The sequence below is a fragment of the Mirounga angustirostris genome, unplaced genomic scaffold (genome assembly GCF_029215605.1).
Source record: "Mirounga angustirostris isolate CCGP_5_RB_7025 unplaced genomic scaffold, mMirAng1.0.hap1 SCAF_3, whole genome shotgun sequence".
Classification (NCBI taxonomy): domain Eukaryota; kingdom Metazoa; phylum Chordata; class Mammalia; order Carnivora; family Phocidae; genus Mirounga; species Mirounga angustirostris.
In genome coordinates, this window is record NW_026991711.1 from 134218651 (window position 1) to 134237540 (window position 18890).

General features: G+C 35.6%; 1 protein-coding gene across 8 annotated transcripts in view; it reads left to right on the forward strand.

Annotated features, from left to right (window-relative positions):
* The window catches only part of UBR3 (ubiquitin protein ligase E3 component n-recognin 3), a 224860-nt gene that overhangs the window by 164013 nt on the left and 41957 nt on the right, over positions 1 to 18890 (forward strand). For all 8 annotated transcript variants that reach the window (XM_064586668.1, XM_064586662.1, XM_064586667.1 and 5 more), the window contains one exon: positions 15211 to 15314. In XM_064586668.1, coding sequence (XP_064442738.1) covers positions 15211 to 15314 — 104 coding nt within the window. The remainder of the gene's footprint in view (positions 1 to 15210; positions 15315 to 18890) is intronic.

The window sequence follows — 18890 nt, forward strand, 5'->3', positions numbered from 1 at the left end:
TGAGCAGGGAGCCCGATGCGGGACTCAATCCCAGAACCCTGGGATCATGACCTGAGCCGAAGGCAGATGTTCAACCATCTGAGCCACCCAGGTGCCCCTCCTCTTCATTTTTAAAAACATGTTTATAGATCATGGGTATTAGTCTTTTGTATTATAAGTTGCAAATATATTTCAGTAGATTGTCAAATATGTTTTTAGTTTATGATTTTTTTTGCCATCCAAAGTTTTTTCTTTAATGTCATATTTATTAATCTTTTCATTTATTAATTCTGGAATTTGACTCATCTTTACTCAGGTCTTACCCCACTCCCTGGTTATAAAGAAATTCACTTGGGTTTCTTTTCCTATTTTTTTTTAATTGAGATATTATTGACATACATTATACTAGTTTCAGGAGTAATGAAACTAATTACAACATAATGATTTGATATTTGTATATATTGTAAATGATCACCATAGTAAGTCTAGTTAACATCTGTCACTGCACATAATTACAAACTTTTTTCTTGTGATGAGAACTTTTAAGTTCTCTTACCTACTTTTTTTTTTTTAAAGATTTTACTTATTTTTGCGTGCGCGCGAACAGGAGAGAACAAGCATGGGGGGAGGGGCTAAGGAAGAAGCAGACTCCCTGCTGAGCAGGGAGCCTGATGCGGGGCTTGATCCTAGGACCCTGGGATCATGACCTGAGCTGAAGGCAGATACTTAACTGACTGAACCACCCAGGCGCCCTCTTAGCAACTTTCAAATACACAGCACAGTATTATTAACTATAGTCACCATGCTGTACATTACATCCCCATGACTTACTTATTTTAAACTGGAACTTTCACCCATTTTGTTCACTCACCATCCACTATCTCTGACAAGCACCAATTTGTTCTTTTTATCTATGAGTTAATTTTTTTAAAAAAGATTCCAATTGTAAGTGAAATCATATGGTATTTATCTTTCTTTGGCTGATTTATTTTACTTAGCATAATGTCCTCAAGGTCCATCTTTATTGTCAAAAATGGCAGGGTTTCCTTCTTTTTTTTTTAATGGATGAATAATATTCCTCTGTGTGTGTGTGTGTGTGCGTGTCTATTACATTTTCTTTATCCATTCATCCATTGATGGACACTTGGATTGTTTCCTTGTCTTGGTGACTACAAATTAAGCTGTAGTGAACTTGAGGATGCATATATTTTTTTGAGTTACTGTTTTTATTTCCTTTGGATAAATACCCAGAAGTGGAATTGCTGGATCATATGGTAGTCATATTTTTAATTTTTTGAGGAACCTCCATACTGTTTACTATAATGGCTGTACCAGTTTACATTCCCACCAACAATGCACAAAGGTTCCTTTTCTCCACATTCTTATCAACACTTGGTATTTCTTTTTGATAATAGCCATGTTAACAGTTGTAAAGTGATATCTCATTGTGGTTTTGATTTGCATTTCCTTGATGATTAGTGATGTTGAGCACCTTTTCAGTACCTTTTGGTCATCTGTATGTATTCTTTGGGAAAATGTCTATTCAGATCCTCTGCTCATTTTTTAATTGGCTTGTTTTTTTTGCTATTGAGTTGTATGAATTCCTTATATATTTTGGATATTAGCCTCTTACCAGGTATACGATTCTTCTAATACTTTTCTGACTTCAGTTTTTACATTTGGATCTCTATTTGGAATTTATCATGATATCTGATAAAAGAAATGGATCCAATTTTATTTTTTCCATATAGCTACCAGATGTCCTATTGCTTTGCCTTCCCTACAATAGTAAATTAAAACAGAACTACCAAAAAAAAAGAAAGAAAGAAAGGGAAAGAAGGTGAGAAAGCACTTTGTTTACTGATGTAGAAAGATCCCCATCAAGATACAATGTTAAGAGAAAAATACAGGAGAAAAAAATGTGTACATTATGCCACCACTTGTGTAATCAAGTAGGGCTGAGAAAGTTCATTTGTATTTGCTTGTTAAAACAAACCAGACCCACACATGTCTGGATATTGGATTTATAGCATAGATGGCACTGAGGAGCAGTGAGGGAAGCATAACTTTTATAATAAATGGTGCTGGGTTAATTGGAAATTTGTATGAGAAGTAATAATATTGACCCTTATCTCATACAGAACCTACTCACATTTTGCCAGTTGTTTCAGAAATGTCCTAGAAATGCAAATGCAATGCAAAGGGAATTCAAGATTGTTCTTACATTTAGAGTGTCCTATCTCTTTAATTTCCTTTAATCTGAAATTGTTCCCAACTTTTTCTTTGTATTTCATGACATTGACATTTTTTTTTTTTTTAAAGAGCTCAGGCCAATTTGTAGAATCTCTCAATTTATTTTTATTTTCTTTTATATTTTTTTAAAAAAGATTTTATTTGACAGAGAGAGACACAGAGACACAGCGAGCGAGGGAACACAAGCAGCAGGGAGTGGGAGAGGGAGAAGCAGGCTTCCATGGAGCAGGGAGCCTGATGCGGGGCTTGATCCCAGGACCCTGGGATCCTGACCTGAGCCAAAGGCAGATGCTTAATGACAGAGCCACTCAGGCCCCCCTCCCTCAATTTATTTTTGTTCAGTAGTTCCTTGTGGTTAGATTCAGATGATAAACTTTTGGCAGAAATATCACAAAAGTAACATGTTCTTTTTTTTTTTTTTTAAGATTTTTATTTATTTATTTGACAGAGAGAGACACAGCGAGAGAGGGAACACAAGCAGGGGGAGAGCAGAGCAGGGAGCCCGATGCGGGGCTTGATCCCAGGACCCTGGGATCATGACCTGAGCCGAAGGCAGACCACTTAACGACCGAGCCACCCAGGTGCCCCGTAACATATTCTTTTTAGTGCATCATATTAGGAGGTACATGCTGTTGATTTGTCTTGTTGATGATAATGACTCTGATCACTTGGTTAATGTGGTATCTGCCAGATTTTTTAACTAAATTTATTATTTCATCCTTTGTAATTTGTAATTACAGTTGCCTTCTGGGGAGATACTTTGAGGCTATGAATATGTTCTGCTACTTCTCAAAAAAATGTGTGTACGTTTTGTGTTTATAGACAAAATTAGCAAGCTATTAGTATTTTGCATGTTATGGCTAAGGAAAGTTACATTTCTTGACTTTAGCTTGTAATTTTCTTTCCTAGCTAGACTTGCATACTCAAGGTCAAGGATGGTGTACAAGTAAAATATTAGAAGACCTAATTCTCTGAGTCTGAAGATGTTTAGCAAACAAAAGGTTTCCTAAGTGTAGTATTGATGAATTAAAAGTTTTAAAGACTAGACATAGGTACTATGCTTTCAGTACTGTTTGTCAGATGTGTTCTTATCAACCCCTAGGATTTAATAACCACTTAGGTTAGTAGTAAATGCTGTGAACACTTAACCAGTGATTATTTCATGCTAGGTATTTTTGAGCTTTGCATGTATCATCTTAATCATCACTATAACTGTATACACGAGGTACCATTGTTATCCCAAGTTTTACATATGAAGAACCTGAGGCTTAGAAAAATTAATTGGGGTGCCTGGGTGGCTCAGTCAGTTAAGCATCTGACTCTTGATCTCAGCTCAGCTCAGGTCTTGATCTGAGGGTCATGAGTTCAGGCTCCACGTTGGGCTCCATGCTGGGTGTGGAGCCTACTTAAAAAAAAGAAAAATTAATTAACATGGTTTTTAGGGGCACACAGCTGTTAAGAAATAGGGGTGGCATTTGAATCCATATCTTTCTGATTCAAGATCCTAAGTCTTAACTATTACTCTCTTTCCTTTCTTAGTAGTAAGAGATCCAAGCAATTTCTGGAAAATCTGGTTGATTTCCACCCCCCGTATTTGTTCTCATTTTTATGGTTCTTTAATTCACTAACTTATAATATTATAGTTGATTATAATATGGTATCAGTGTTTCCTATCTATATATTAGATTTTAAAAGACTGAAGTATCTTTTTCTGTTTTCTCACTTTTAATACTTTCCTGACATAAAATTTATGTCTAATGATAGAGGTTTCTCATATATACATTTTCCTTTAATCCTCTTGAAAGTTATTTATTTCCTTTTAATCTCACTGTGTTGTTAATCACTTTGGTTTAAAAAAAATGGAGACTCAAGCCTATTAAATCTAATCCACCATTTCCTCTTATCATCCATAGAGTTAATAGAAGTATACAGTTTTTATAATCTGGATTTTGAAGATTATTTAAAAACTTTAAGAAATAAACAATTATGTATTTTAAGATATTTTTTGTATTTTAAAATATTAAACATTAAAAGTGTAAACATTTGTCATTGCAAATGGCAAGGTTGCAATTTTTGATGGTTGCATAATATTCCATTGTGTGTGTGTGTGTGTGTGTGTGTGTATTCCACATCTTTATCTATTCATCTGTCAATGGACATCTGGCCTCTTCCTATAAACATAGTTATCACAATGATGGTATTAAACCCTACAGTCAAAATTTTTGGTTCTCTTTTCTAAATGGGGTATATCCATTCATTCATTCATTCTGATTATGTGCCTCCTGTGTGCCAGGAGAGATCCATTTCTCTGTCTTCAGAATGATTGTTTTTGTCTTTGTAGCCAACAAGCTCCAGGTTATTATTATTTTTATAAATTTTTTTCCTGATTATAAAAATTATATTTATGTACAATGTTTAGAATGTGCAAAAATGGTGAGGGAAAAAAATGAAAGAATCCACAATATTTATTTATTTATTTATAATTTAGTTTTTTATATTAACATATAATGTATTATTTGTTTCAGGGGTACAGTTCTGTGATTCATTAGTCTTATATAATACTGAATGCTCATTACAACACATACCCTTCCCAGTGTCCATCACCCAGTTACCCCAGCTCCCCACGCTCCTCCCCTCCAACAACCCTCAGTTTGTTTCCTAAGAGTCTCTTATGCTTTGTCTCCCTCTCTTGTTTCATCTTGCTTCCTTTTTTGCTCTCTTCCCCTATAATCCTCTGCCTTGTTTCTTAAATTCTAAAATATCAGTGAGATCATAAGATAATGGTCTTTCTCTGATTGACTTATTTCACTTAGCATGATGCCCTCTAGTTCCATCCATGTTGTTGCAAATGGCAAGGTTTCAATTTTTGATGGCTGCATAATATTCCGGTGTGTGTGTGTGTGTGTGTGTGTGTGTGTGTGTGTGTGTGTATTCCACGTCCTTACCCATTCATCTGTCGATGGACATCTGGCCTCTTTCCATAGTTTGGCTATTGTGGACATTGCTGCTATATACGTTGGGGTGCAGGTGCCCCCTTTGGATCACTACATTTGTATATTTGGGGTAAATCCCCAGTAGTGCAATTGCTAGGTCATAGGGTAGCTCTATTTTCAACTTTTTGAGGAGCCTCCATACTGTTTTCCAGAGTGGCTGCACCAGCTTGCATTCCCACCAACAGTGTAGGAGGATTCCCCTTTCTCCACAACCTCGCCAACATTTGTTGTTTCCTGACTTGTTCATTTTAGCCATTCTGACTGGTGTAGGTGGTATATCTCATTGTGGTTTTGATTTGTATTTCCATAATGCTGAATGATGTTGAGCACTTTATTAATTGGCTTATATAATTGGCTGCTCCCATGTTGGGGGCATAGATATTTACAATTGTTAGATCTTGTTGTATAGACCCTTTAATTAATGATATAGTGTCCTTTGTCATCTCCTATTACAGTCTTTGGTTTAAAATCTAATTTGTCTGATACAAGGATTGTCACCTCAGCTTTCTTTGATGTCCATTAGCATGAGAAATGGTTTTCCACCACCTCACTTTAAATCTGGAGGTGTCTTCGGTTCTAAAATGAGTCTCTTGCAGACAGCATATCGATGGGTCTTGCTTTTTTATCCAATCTGATACCCCGTGTCTTTTGATTGGAGCATTTAGCCCATTTACATTCAGGGTAACTATTGAAAGATATGAATTTAGTGCCATTGTATATCACCTGTAAGGTGACTGTTATTTGTATATTGTCTCTGTTCATTTCTGGTCTATGTTACTTTTAGGCTCTCTTTTTGTTTAGAGGACCCCTTTCAATATTTCTTGTAGGCCTAGATTTGGTGATCACAAATTCTTTTAGTTTCTGTTTGTCCTGGAAGTTTTTTATCATTCCTTCTATTTTGAATGACATCCTAGCTGGATAAAGTATTCTTGGCTGCATATTTTTCTTGTTCAGCACCCTGAATATATCATGCCAGTCCTTTCTGGCCTGCCAGGTCTCCGTGGATAGATCTGTTGCTAATCTAATGTTTCTACCCTTGTAGGTTACAGACCTCTTGTCCCAAGCTGCTTTCAGGATTTTCTCTTTGTCTCTGAGATTTGTGAGTTTTACTATTAGATGTCAGAGTGTTGACCTATTTGTATTGATTTTGAGAGGGGTTGTCTATGCCTCGTGGATTTTGATGCCTATTTCCTTCCAGAATAGGGAAGTTTTCTGCTATAATTTGCTCCAATATGACTTCTGTCCCTCTCTCTCTCTTTCCTCTTCTTCTGGAATCCCAATTATTCTAATATTGTTCTGCTTTATGGTATCATTTATCTCTCGAATTCTCCCCTTGTGATCCAGTAGTTGTTTATTTCTCTTTTTCCCAGCATCTTTATTCTCTGTCATTTGGTCTTCTATATCACTAATTTTCTCTTCTTCCTCATTTATCCTAGCAATTACAGCCTCCATTTTTTATTGCATCTCATTAGTAGCCTTTTTGATTTCAACTTGGTTAGATTTTAGTTCTTTTATTTCTTTTATTTCTCTTTTATTTCTGTGCTTTTTTTTCAAGCCCAGCTGTTAACTTTATAATCGTTATTCTGAACTCTAGTTCTGACATCTTGCTAATGTCCGTATTGATTAGGTCCCTGGCACTCAGTACTGCCTCTTGTTCTCTTTTTTTTTTTTTTTTTTTAGATTTTATTTATTTATTTGAGAGAGAGAATGAGAGAGAGAGAGAGAGAGAGCATGAGAAGGGGGAGGGTCAGAGGGAGAAGCAGACTCCCTGCTGAGCGGGGAGCCCGATGCGGGACTCGATCCAGGGACTCCAGGATCATGAGCTGAGCCGAAGGCAGTGGCTTAACCAACTGAGCCACCCAGGCGCCCTTGTTCTCTTTTTTAAGGTGAGTTTTTCCATCTTGTCATTTTGTCCAGAGAAGAATAGATGAACGAGAGAGCAAAATACTAAAATGGCAACAGTTATCCCAGAGAAATACACACTAAACAAATCAGAAGAGACTGAAACGGGGGGGTGGGGGTGGTAAGCAGAATAGAGCAATACACTGGATTCTTTGTGTATTTTGTTCTGTTTTTAGAAAACTAGATCGCAAAATTATAAAGAAAGGAAAACTTACATATGTACAAAAGTAAAATTGTATACAATGAAAGGATAGATTGTAACTGTAAAAATGGAAATTCAAAGACAAAAAACAAAAGAAAGAAAACAACAACAACAAAAGGAAGGGATATATAAACAGGTGAACAGAACAGAGTAATACACTATCTACTGAGTGTATTTTGGTCAGTTTGTTAGAGGAAACTACAACTCAAAATTGTAAAGGAAGAGAAACTTATATATACAAAAATAAAATTAAATACATTGAAAGATTAGAATGTAACTGTAAGAATGAAAATTTAAAAAGACTTTAACAAAACAACCCCCCCCCAAAAAACCAAAACAAAACAAAAAAAAAGGAAGAAGGAGAAAAAAAAGAGAATATGATCAGGCAGGTGAATAGAACTTTGCCATACACTAGATTTGGGGTGTATTTTGGTTTGTTAGAAGAAAATGCATCTGAACATTTTAAAGAAAGAAACACACACACACACACACACACATATATATATATATATATATGTAAGATTAAATACAATGAAGGGATAGAATGTGAGTATAAAAATGAAAATTAAAAAAGATTTTAAAAAGTTGATAAAATAAGGTTGAAAAAGGAGAGAAGAAGTATTTTTTAAAAAATAAAAAAAAATTTAAAAAAATTGAAGTTGAAAGACTAAAGAATCATGGGGGAAAAGCCATGAGTTCTATGTGCTGTATTCCCCTAGTGCTGGAGTTTTGCAGTTCTCATTGATGGGTAAACTTGGTCTTGGCTGGATATTCTTGCTAATCTTCTGGGGGAGGAGCCTGTTGCATTGATTCTCAAATGTCTTTGCCCCAGGTGGAATTGCACTGCCCTTGCCTGGGGACAGGCTAAGTAATCTGCTCCAGTTTGCTCTACTGCTCTACGCTCTACGAGGCTTTTGTTCCCTGAAGGCTTTCCCCGCAGCTTTAGAGGATAAGAATGAAAATGGTGACCTCCCAATCTCCACTCCGGAACCCAAAACTCTGGGCCCCACCCCTCAGTGAGCCCTCAGAGAAAAGCAGTCAGTCACTCCTGTCTCTCTGGTCTCTGCCCACACTCCGTGTTTACCCGGCCTATGACTGAGCGTTTCTGTCTCTGGCTCACGACCCCGTTTGGAGTTTCCAAACCCAGCAGGCTCCTACGGGAGCGCTCCTGTAGGAGCAGCGTGCACTCTCATGCTGCTCCTCCCTGGGGGAGGAACGGGGATCTCCTCGCTTCTGCTGCTTGTTGGGTCCCTGCTCAGAGTGCCAGTGGCCTGACTGTGTCATGGATCATGGTTTATGGCAACCCTGAGCTGAGAGCCCACTCCAAGGCTCACTCTTTGCAGCCGGCTTCTGCTCCAATAGCTGGGAGCTCTGCCGCACTCACGCACCCCTGGTCTTCCTGTGACCCCGAGGGTCCTGAGGCCACACTGACCCACGAGGGTTCCACCCTCGCTTAGCCACCAGAGCGACGTCCCTCACTGGAGCAGACTTCTAAAAGTTCTGATTTTATGCTCCGCTGCTCTATCAGTTGCCAGTAGCCGGCTGACGGAGGCTCCCTTACCCCCACGGTCTATCTTCCCATACATTGCTTTGGATTCATTTCTCTACACCTCCTACTTTGCAGAAAGTGGTCGCTTTTCTATTCATAGAGTTGCAGCTATTCTTTTCTTCGATCTCTGGTTGAGTTTGCAGGTGTTCAGAATGGTTTGATAGCTATCTAGCTGAATTCCTGGGACCAGACGAAATTAAGGTCTCCTACTCCTCCGCCATCTTGGACTCTTTCCCCAAAAGAATCCAAAATCTTATAACCCACATGTTATATATAGTTTATTATAATTTCATGAATTCATGAACTATAAAAATGAGAGCAAATATGAGGGGGGAAAATCAATCCTGTTTTCTGGGAATTCCTCTAACATTGTTAACATTTTGAAATATTTATTTCCAGTTTCTTTTTTTCTGAATATATATTCTGAATTTTTAAATACTGTTTGAATCATACTATACCAGTTTTAGAATCTGCTTTTTAAAATTAACACATAACAACCAAATTCTCACATCATTAAAAATTCCTTAACATACCTAATTTATGTATTCATTCCTATTGTTAATCTTTTAAATTGTTTCTCCTTTTCTACCATAATATCAGATGATGTATTAAGCAGTTCTTTACATGTCAGATATAATCTCAGAACTCTAAAATAACATGAAAGCATATATTTTATGTTTTAGTCATTAATTTATAAATATTCACATAGTGTCAGGCACTGTGTTATATAGCACAACATTGCTTTTTGGAAAGATTGTACCTATATAAGCTTTCACTGGCAATGTAGGGATATTCCCATTTCTGTTAATCTTGGGTATTATCACTTTAAAAACATATTTTGGGCTAGTTTGATATATAAAAAAGTGGATTCCAAAGTAATAGAAATTTGTTTAGTAAAACAAAAGTAAAGTTAACTTCATATAAATGTTTCATGTTTACTAGCTATTTGTGTATATTCTTTGTGAATTATATGTTCAGAACATCTGTCCATTTTTCTGTTGGCATCTTATTTTAAAAAAATTATTACTAAACAGATGAACATAGGGGAAGGGAAGGAAAAATAAAATAAGATGAAAGTAGAGAGGGAGGCAAACCATAAGAAACAAAGTTTCTGTTTCTCTAGGAAACAAAGTTGTTGGAAGGGAGGTCGGTGGGGGAAAGGGATAATTGGGTGATGGGCATTAAGGAGGGCACTTGATGTAATGAGCACTGGGTGTTGTATGCAACTGATGAATCACTAAATTCTACCCTTGAAATTAATAATACGGTATCTGTTAACTAAATTGAATTTAAATAATTAAAAAATCTGAGTGATTCTTTAAAACTTAAAATAGTAAACCTTATTTTTTCAGAGGTGTTGAAACTTTTTTCCAAAATATGTTTGCCTTTTAATTTTATATTACTTTTCTTGAAATGTTAAGGTTTGAAAATTTCATGTAGCCAAACCAATCAAGCCCTATATTTCTTATTTTTTCTGGTTACTTTTATACTTAGAATACCTGTCTAGCCCATCCAAGTTCTGTTGTTTACCCTTAGAATGTGTTTTATTACACATTCTATTACAATGTGTTTCCTGCCTTAGGGTTTGCAATACCTACTCATATATTCTTTGTAGAATTTTCTTATGGGATGATTTTTTAAAATATTGGAATTTATTTTCATCAGTAGTAATGCGTGAAGATATAAAATTTATTTTCAAATAACTAGCTAATTTTTTGGCAATTTTACATCCCATGTGTTATATACTAAATGAGTGTATCTTATGATCCTAATGAGGGACTTTCCACTTTGTTCTATTGACCTACAAGCCTATGTCTGTGATAAAAACATTCTATCACAGAAGAACCATTCTGGTTTACTTATTGAGGAGATATGTTACGTGTATGTCTCTGATTAGATTAGGCTTCACTCATTTCTTCTACCCCTGATCCCATCCCCTACTTCCCAATTTTTCTTTACTGTTCTCACCGGCTTATTCTTCCAGGTGATCTTCAGAACCATTTTCTAAGCCCTTCCCTTCACTTGTGATTTTGATTAGAATTATCTTAAATTCATAAATTAATCTTGGGAAAATAGTTATCTTTATAGTAGACAGTTTCCCAACTAAGAACATTCCCCATTTTTTTTAAAGTAATTATTAAGCCCAACGTGGGACTTGTACTCATGACCCCAAGATCAACAGTTGCATGCTTTACCAACTGATCCAGCCAGGGACCCCAGGACATTCCCCATTTAAAAAAAATTTTTTTTGTGGGGGCCCGCGGGTGGCTCAGTCAGTTAAGCGTCTGCCTTTGGCTCAGGTCATGATCCCAGGGTTCTGGGATCGAGCCCCACATTGGGCTCCCTGCTCAGCGGGAAGTCTGCTTCTCCCTCTCCTTCTGTCCCTCTCCCTGCTCATGCTCTCTCTCTCTCTCTCTGTCTCTGAAATAAGTAAATAAAATCTAAAAAAATAAAAATAAAAAAATAAAATAATAAAAAGATAAAATTCCTTTTTGTATCATTGTAGTTTTGAAACATTTCTTAATTATACATTCTCAATTTTTTAAATATAAAGATTGCGGGGCGCCTGGGTGGCTCAGTCGGTTAAGCGGCTGCTTTCGGCTCAGGTCATGATCCCAGGGTCCTGGGATTGAGCCCCGCATCGGGCTCCCTGCTCAGCAGAGAGCCTGCTTCTCCCTTTCCCTCTGCCTGCAGCTCTGCCTACTTGTGCTATCTCTCTGTCAAATAAATAAATTTAAAAAAATCTTTAAAAAAATAAAAAAATAAATATAAAGATTGCTATATTTTTAACAAGTATATATGAATAATTATAATAGAGGTATAATCTGAAGTATAGTTTTCCATGCATATGGAGATTTAGACTGATTTTAAATAATTGAAGTTTACTGCAATAATAATAATAAACAAATAAGTAATAGCAAAAAGTAATTAACCTCTAAATTTGAGAAAGATTGCTTCCATTACAAAAAAATTGTTGACACATAACAAATGAATTAGGCCTTTAAACTTTTCAGTTGCTTATAATATCCCTATTTTAAGAAACTATATTTAATTTATTCATTTGGGAATACTTTTATTTTCTATACCTAAAAGCTCTGTAATTTGTAGTCTTTAGGTCATGACGCAAGAAGTTCTTAAGCCTCTCTGAGTTTTGTCCATTAAAATGTATCTTTGCATAGGGGTGAGACTGGCTAGTTTAAATGGATCCATAAAGTTCCTTTGAATTCTAAGTATGAGTCTTTTGTCAGCTATTAGATTTAATGCAGTAGTTTGATAATACAAAATCATTTTTATTTTTATTTATTTAATTTTTTTTTTAAAGATTTTATTTATTTATTTGACAGAGAGAGACACAGCGAGAGAGGGAACACAAGCAGGGGGAGTGGGAGAGGGAGAAGCAGGCTTCCCGCTGAGCAAGGAGCCTGATGCGGGGCTCGATCCCAGGACCCTGGGATCATGATCTGAGCCGAAGGCAGACGCTTAACAACTGAGCCACCCAGGCGCTCCCAAAATCATTTTTTTTTTTAAAGATTTTATTTATTTATTTGAGAGAGAGAGAATGAGAGACAGAGAGCATGAGAGGGAAGAGGGCAGAGGGAGAAGCAGACCCCCCGCTGAGCAGGGAGCCCAATGCGGGACTCGATCCCGGGACTCCAGGATCATGACCTGAGCCGAAGGCAGTCGCTTAACCAACTGAGCCACCCAGGTGCCCCCAAAATCATTTTTATTCTAATTAGTTGTTAATAGACCTGTTTCTTACCACTGTCTTTTTTATCCATAGGTCAGCAAGGATTTTTCAGTGTTACTTTCCTCTTACTCTTTGGGAATGGGTTTTATCCTCTTTGCGTATTTCCTTTGAGTCATTTTGTTCATTTCACTAAAGGAACTGTGGTAAAACCAGAGAAATACAAAAACGTGTAGGATTTATAGGCCCTAATCTCATTAAGTTTGTAATTTTCTATGATGTTTCTTCCCTCAGTACATTTTATCTCTCTCTGTATGCTCTGTAGTCTTAGCTGTCCAGTTTTTGTCTCTTTTTCCACCTGTTTGTCCATCTAGCCATCCATTCATTTTTCATTTTTAAATTTACTCCACTGGTTTTTATAAACTGTTTTAATCCAGGCATCAGGGAAATGATGGCAAACAAGATATAGCTTCTGTGAAAGGTTTCCTTTTTTTCTTTTTTTCTTTTTTCCAGGGTACTTAACAGTGTAGAGGATGAATTAGGAGAACATAAAATTGGGGAGATTGAGTAGTGAGAAGGCAGTGGCTATAGAATGACAAAGAAGAATAAAGATAGTTGTTAGGACTTACTGACAATTAAATATGGAGTAAGAGAAGATAGGTTCAGGATATCCCCAAGATCCTGCCTTATTTATTCATTATATTTTTATTGTGTGTATATTGTATTATATTAACTCAGACATTGTGCTACCTGCTAGAGATTATAATAAATAAGCCACATCAAGACTAAGAACATAGAAGGGAGAGTAGATTGGTTATGGCTAGGGGGGTATTGTTTGTGTAGAATAGAGTAGAATGATCATGAGTTCAGTTTCAGCCATGCTCAGGTTGAGCTGCCTGTTAGATATACAGGAGATATATATGGAGATAGTGAATATTCAGATAGAGAGTCTAAGAGAGTCATAGCTAAAGATACAGACTTGGGAGTCATCAGTGTATAGCTGGTGATTGGAGTCATGGGTTAGGAAGTCTTTCAAAATGAGTCCTTTATATTAAAAGAGAGTGGGAATTGGAGCCTTGGGAAACAGCACCATTTCTAGGTTAGTCAGAGGAAGAACTTGTCAAGAAAACTAAAGTAATCAGAGAGTTAGAAGGGAACCTGGGATAGTGTTTCACAAAAGCCAAGAGAATTTTCTAGACAAAAATGTTCAATCATATGCAGAGTTAAAGGTCAGTAAGGTAAGGATTGAAAAATGTCCACTAGATTTTGTAATTAAGAGATCATTGTTGGCCATGTGGAAAACCATTTTTGGGGGGATTTCAATAATAGATGAGCAAATGGTAGCCCCTCCCCCACTTTTTAAAAAAGAACTTTGGTCTTATAAAAAAGAGAGACTGGAGAGACAAATAGTAGGTTTCATAGCATTAATGGAAAGTTAGCTTTGGAGAGGGAGACAAGTAAAATAAAGGGATATCTGTAGAGAATGGAGACATTTAAAGAGCTGTCTTCCTCTGGCACTTAAAAGCTTCAAAGCAGTGCTGTCCATTGCCTGACATATAGTAAGTAATCAGTATTTGTTGAATAATGGAGCCTAATAAAAGAGTTGAATAATTTTTGTTCACCCTAAATCTAGTCTGAATTATAGTTTCAAAATATATTCAATTCTTGAAGCTTAAGATTTGCTTTTGCTTTCTGACATAAAAATTAAACCTGTGATTAAAAAAATGTATCCTTCTACAGGGTTTTAAAAGTTCTTATAGATCTAGAATGAGATCTGCTTTAGAATATATATATATATTTTTTTTTTTAAGATTTTATTTATTTGACAGAGAGAGACACAGCAAGAGAGGGAACACAAGCAGGGGGAGTGGGGGAGGGAGAAGCAGGCTTCCCGCTGAGCAGGGAGCCCGATGGAGGGCTCGATCCCAGGACCCTGGGACCCTGGGACCATGACCTGAGCTGAAGGCAGATGCTTAACGACTGAGCCACCCAGGCGCCCCAGCTTTAGAATATATTCTGTGTTTCTCATAGTACTATACATTCCTAAGATTTACTACTTTGTCTTTTATAGTGTGTTTTAAGTTCTGTTTTGGCTATCATTATCTTTTTTTTTGAAACTTTGAAAATTTTGAAGATTTTTTGAATTGTTATGATAGTCATAAAATTGAAACAACTTAACAAAAAATAAAAATCATGCCTTTTCAATATAACTTGCTTGTGAATTGTACCTGTTCTTTTTTAATAATGTGAACATTTACTCTGTATGCAAACTTTGTGATAGCAAGTATCCTATATCCACTCTATTTATAGTGAAACTAATCCTCTAAAGTGCCAATTAATCCTTCATTTGATTTCTGTAATTTAAGAAATCAAAAAGACTCATTTCAAGTTAATGTATCCCAATTGTTTACTTAAGTAAGATCTAATAAATTTTCTGTATAATTTTTTCATATTAGGCAGAGTCAAGGGAATAAATGGATACAGAAGATTATATTTTTAAGCAAAAACTATGGCCCCTTTTTCTTTTGAGATTTCTCAGATGTTTATGAAAGTTTGATTTCTGTTCCATAGACATATATGGGAAATATAAAATGAATTAGAAAAGATATACAATATTGTCTAAAGTGATTATGCATTTTTCTTTTAGGCAGGGAAATGAAGAACAACAGCCTGAGGTTCCAATTCTTTATCATGATGTTACATCCCTTTTGCTCATCCAGATCTTAATGATGCCGCAACCCTTACGAAAAGGTATGTCTTGATAATTATGATTCTTGGACTATATAGTATACATAATACTCTAAAAATTATGGGGACAAATATTCAGTCTGTTGGAAATGTTTTGAGATCAATGACTTTATTATTTTTTAATAATAGTAAATCATATATATCTAAAAAGATGACAGTGAAATAAAGGTTTTTTTTTTTTTTTCCTTATGGGTCTGTTCTTTTCAGGTTTTTATTCAATAATAAGGTAAAGATAAGGGAAAATCACCCCAAAGACTTTTGTTTTAAAAAAATTTAAAGTGATAATACAAAAATGTGAAAAAAAGAGCAAACTGTCAGCCTTAATGCCTCTACCCTATCTATATGCATAAATATTTTTTATAGTAGTAATCATAGGGTTTTTCAAAATGTGATACTCCATCATTTTTAATTAGTGTTAATATACTATCTTGATATTAACAGCATTAATACTATGATAACAATAGCATTAATATTATATTAGCAATGTTTTAATTATTGTTCCATAGTCTTTGTAGTTTTCATTTAAAGACATTTAAAATATTCTATTAAATGATTAACCATTCCCTTTTGGTGAAAAGCTTTGTTTTTGTGTTATGAGTTAACATGAAAGAACATCTATAGGTGTATAAAGGCCTTGTTACTGGGGAAGATATTTTTTGTGTGTACTTCAACTTGATCTTTTGATAAAATCTTTTACCTGAGGGTATGAAGTGATCATTTATTTTAAACATAAGCAAATTGGTATTTTATGCAAATTATGATACTCTCTGAGGAGTTAAATGTCATTAATAAACAGGCATAATATTTTATACTCAAACTGTGAATTTTTTTTTTTAAGTTTTTATTTTAATCACCTGGTGTTCATTAAGGCCAAATGCACTCCTTAATCCCCATCATGTATTTCATCCTTCCCCCCACCCGCCTTCCCTCTGGTAACCATTAATGTGTTCAGTATAGTCAAGAGTCTGTTTCTTGGTTTGCCTCTCTCTCTTTTTTTTTCCTTTGCTTATTTGTTTTGTTTCTTGAATTTGACATATGAGTGAAATCATATGGTATTTGTCTTTCTCTGACTGACTTATTTCACTGAGTGTAGTACACTCTAGCTCTACCCATGTCATTGCAAATGGCAAGATTTCATTCTTTTCATGGCTGAGCAAATATTCCAATATATATGTATATGTGTTTATACACCCCCCCACACACACATCTTCTTTATACATTCATCAATTGATGGACACCTGGGTTGATTCCATATCTTGGCTATTGTAAATAATACTGTAAATATAGGGGTGCATGTATCCCTTTGAATTAAAATTTTGTATTCTTCAGGTAAATATCCGGTAGTGCGGTTGCTGTATCATAGGGTAATTCTATTTTTAACTTTTTGAGGAACCTCCATCCTGTTTTCCAGAGTGGCTGCACCAGTTTGCATTCCCACCAACAGTGCAAGAGGTTTCCTTTTTCTCCACATTCTTGCCAAAACTTGTTCCTTGTGTTTTTGATATTAGCCATTCTGGCAGGTGTGAGGTGATATCTCATTGTAGTTTTGATTTGTGTTTCCCTGATGATGAGTGATATTGAGCATCTTTTCATGTGTCTTTTGGCCATCTGGATGTCTCCTTTGGGAAAATGTCTATTCATGTCTTCTGCCCATTTTTAATTGGATTATTTGTTTTTTGGGTGTTGAGTTGTATAAATTCTTTTTAAAAAAATTTTTTTAATTATGTTAGTCACCATATCATTAGTTTCTGATGTAGTTGTATAAATTCTGTATAGATTTTGGATACTGACCCTTTATCAGATATGTCATTTGCAAATATCTTCTCCCATCCTGTAGGTTGTCTTTTAGTTTTGTTGATTATTTCCTTCACTGTGCAGGAGCTTTTTATTTTGATGTAGTCCCAATAGTATATTTTGCTTTTCTTTCCGTTGCCTCAGGAGACATATGTAGAAAGAAGTTACTATGGCTGATGTCAAAGAAGTTACTGCCTGTGTTCTTTTCTAGGATTTTTATGGATTCAGGTCTCACATTTAGGTCATCAATCCATTTTGAATTTATTTTTGTGTATGGTGTAAGAAAGTGGTCCAGTTTCATTCTTTTGCATGTTGCTGTCCAGTTTTCCCAACGCCATTTGTTGAAGAGACTGTCTTTTTCCCGTTGGATATTCTTTCCTATTTTGCCAAAGGTTAATTGACCATATAGTTGTGGATTTATTTCTGGGTTTTCTAATTTGTTCCATTGATTTATGTGTCTGTTTTTGTGCCAGTATTGTACTGTTTTAATTGCTACAGCTTTGTAATGTAACTTGAAGTCCAGAATTGTGATGCCTCCAGCTTTGCTTTTCCTTTTCAGGATTGCTTTGGCTATTTGGGGTCTTTTGTAGTTCTATACAAATTTTAGGATTGTTTATTCTAGTTCTGTGAAAAATGCTGTTGATATTTTGATAGGGATTGTGTTAAATATGTAGATTGCTTTGTACCCAAAGCAATGGGTATGGATATTTTAACAATATTTGTTCTTCCAATCCATAAGCATGGAATATCTTTCCATTTCATTGTGTCATCTTCACTTTCTTGCATCAGTGTTTTAGTTTTCAGAGTACAGGTCTTTCACCTCTTTGGTTTGATTTTTTCCTCGGTATCTTAATATTTTTGGTGCAGTTGTAAATGGGATTATTTTCTTAATTTCTCTTTCTGCTGCTTCATTATTGGTGTATAGAGATGCCACAAAGAAGAAAAAAAAGAGAAATGCCACAGATTTCTGAATGTTGATTTTGTACCCTGGGAGTTTATTGAATTCATTTATCAGTTCTAGCAGTTTTTTTGGTGGAATCTTTCAGGTTTTCTATATATCATATCATGTCATCTGCAAATAGTGGAAGTTTTACTTCTTTCTTACCGAATTGGATGCCTTTTACTTCTTTTTGTTGTCTGATTGCTGTGGCTAGGACTTCCAGTACTATGTTGAATAAAAGTGGTGAGAGTGGACATCCTTGTCTTGTTCCTGACCTTAGGGGAAAGGCTCTCAGTTTTTCCCCATTGAGGATGATGTTAGCGTGGGTTTTTCATAGATGGCCTTTATTATGTTATATTACCTCTAAACCTACCTTGTTGAGGGTTTTTATCATGAATGGATGTTGTACTTTGACAGATGCTTTTCTGTACCTATTAAAATGATCATATGGTTCTTATCCTTTCTTTTATTAATGTGGTGTATCAAAATGATTGATTTGCTAATATTGGACCACTCTTGCAAACCAGGAGTATATCCCACTTGATGGTGGTGAATGGTTTTTTTAATGCATTGTTGGATTTGGTTTGCTGATGTTTTGTTGAGGATTTTTGCATCTATAGTCATTAGAGATATTGGCCTGTAGTTCTTTGTGTGTGTGTGTGTGTGTGTTTGTGTGGTTTTATCTGGTTTTGGTATCGGGTAATGCTGGCCTCATAGAATGAATTTGGAAGTATTCTTTCTTTTTCCATTTTTTGAAATAATTTGAGAAGAATTGGTATTAGTTTTTCTTTAAATGTTTGGTAGAATTCACCTGTGAAGCCATCTGGCCCTGGACCTTTGTTTGT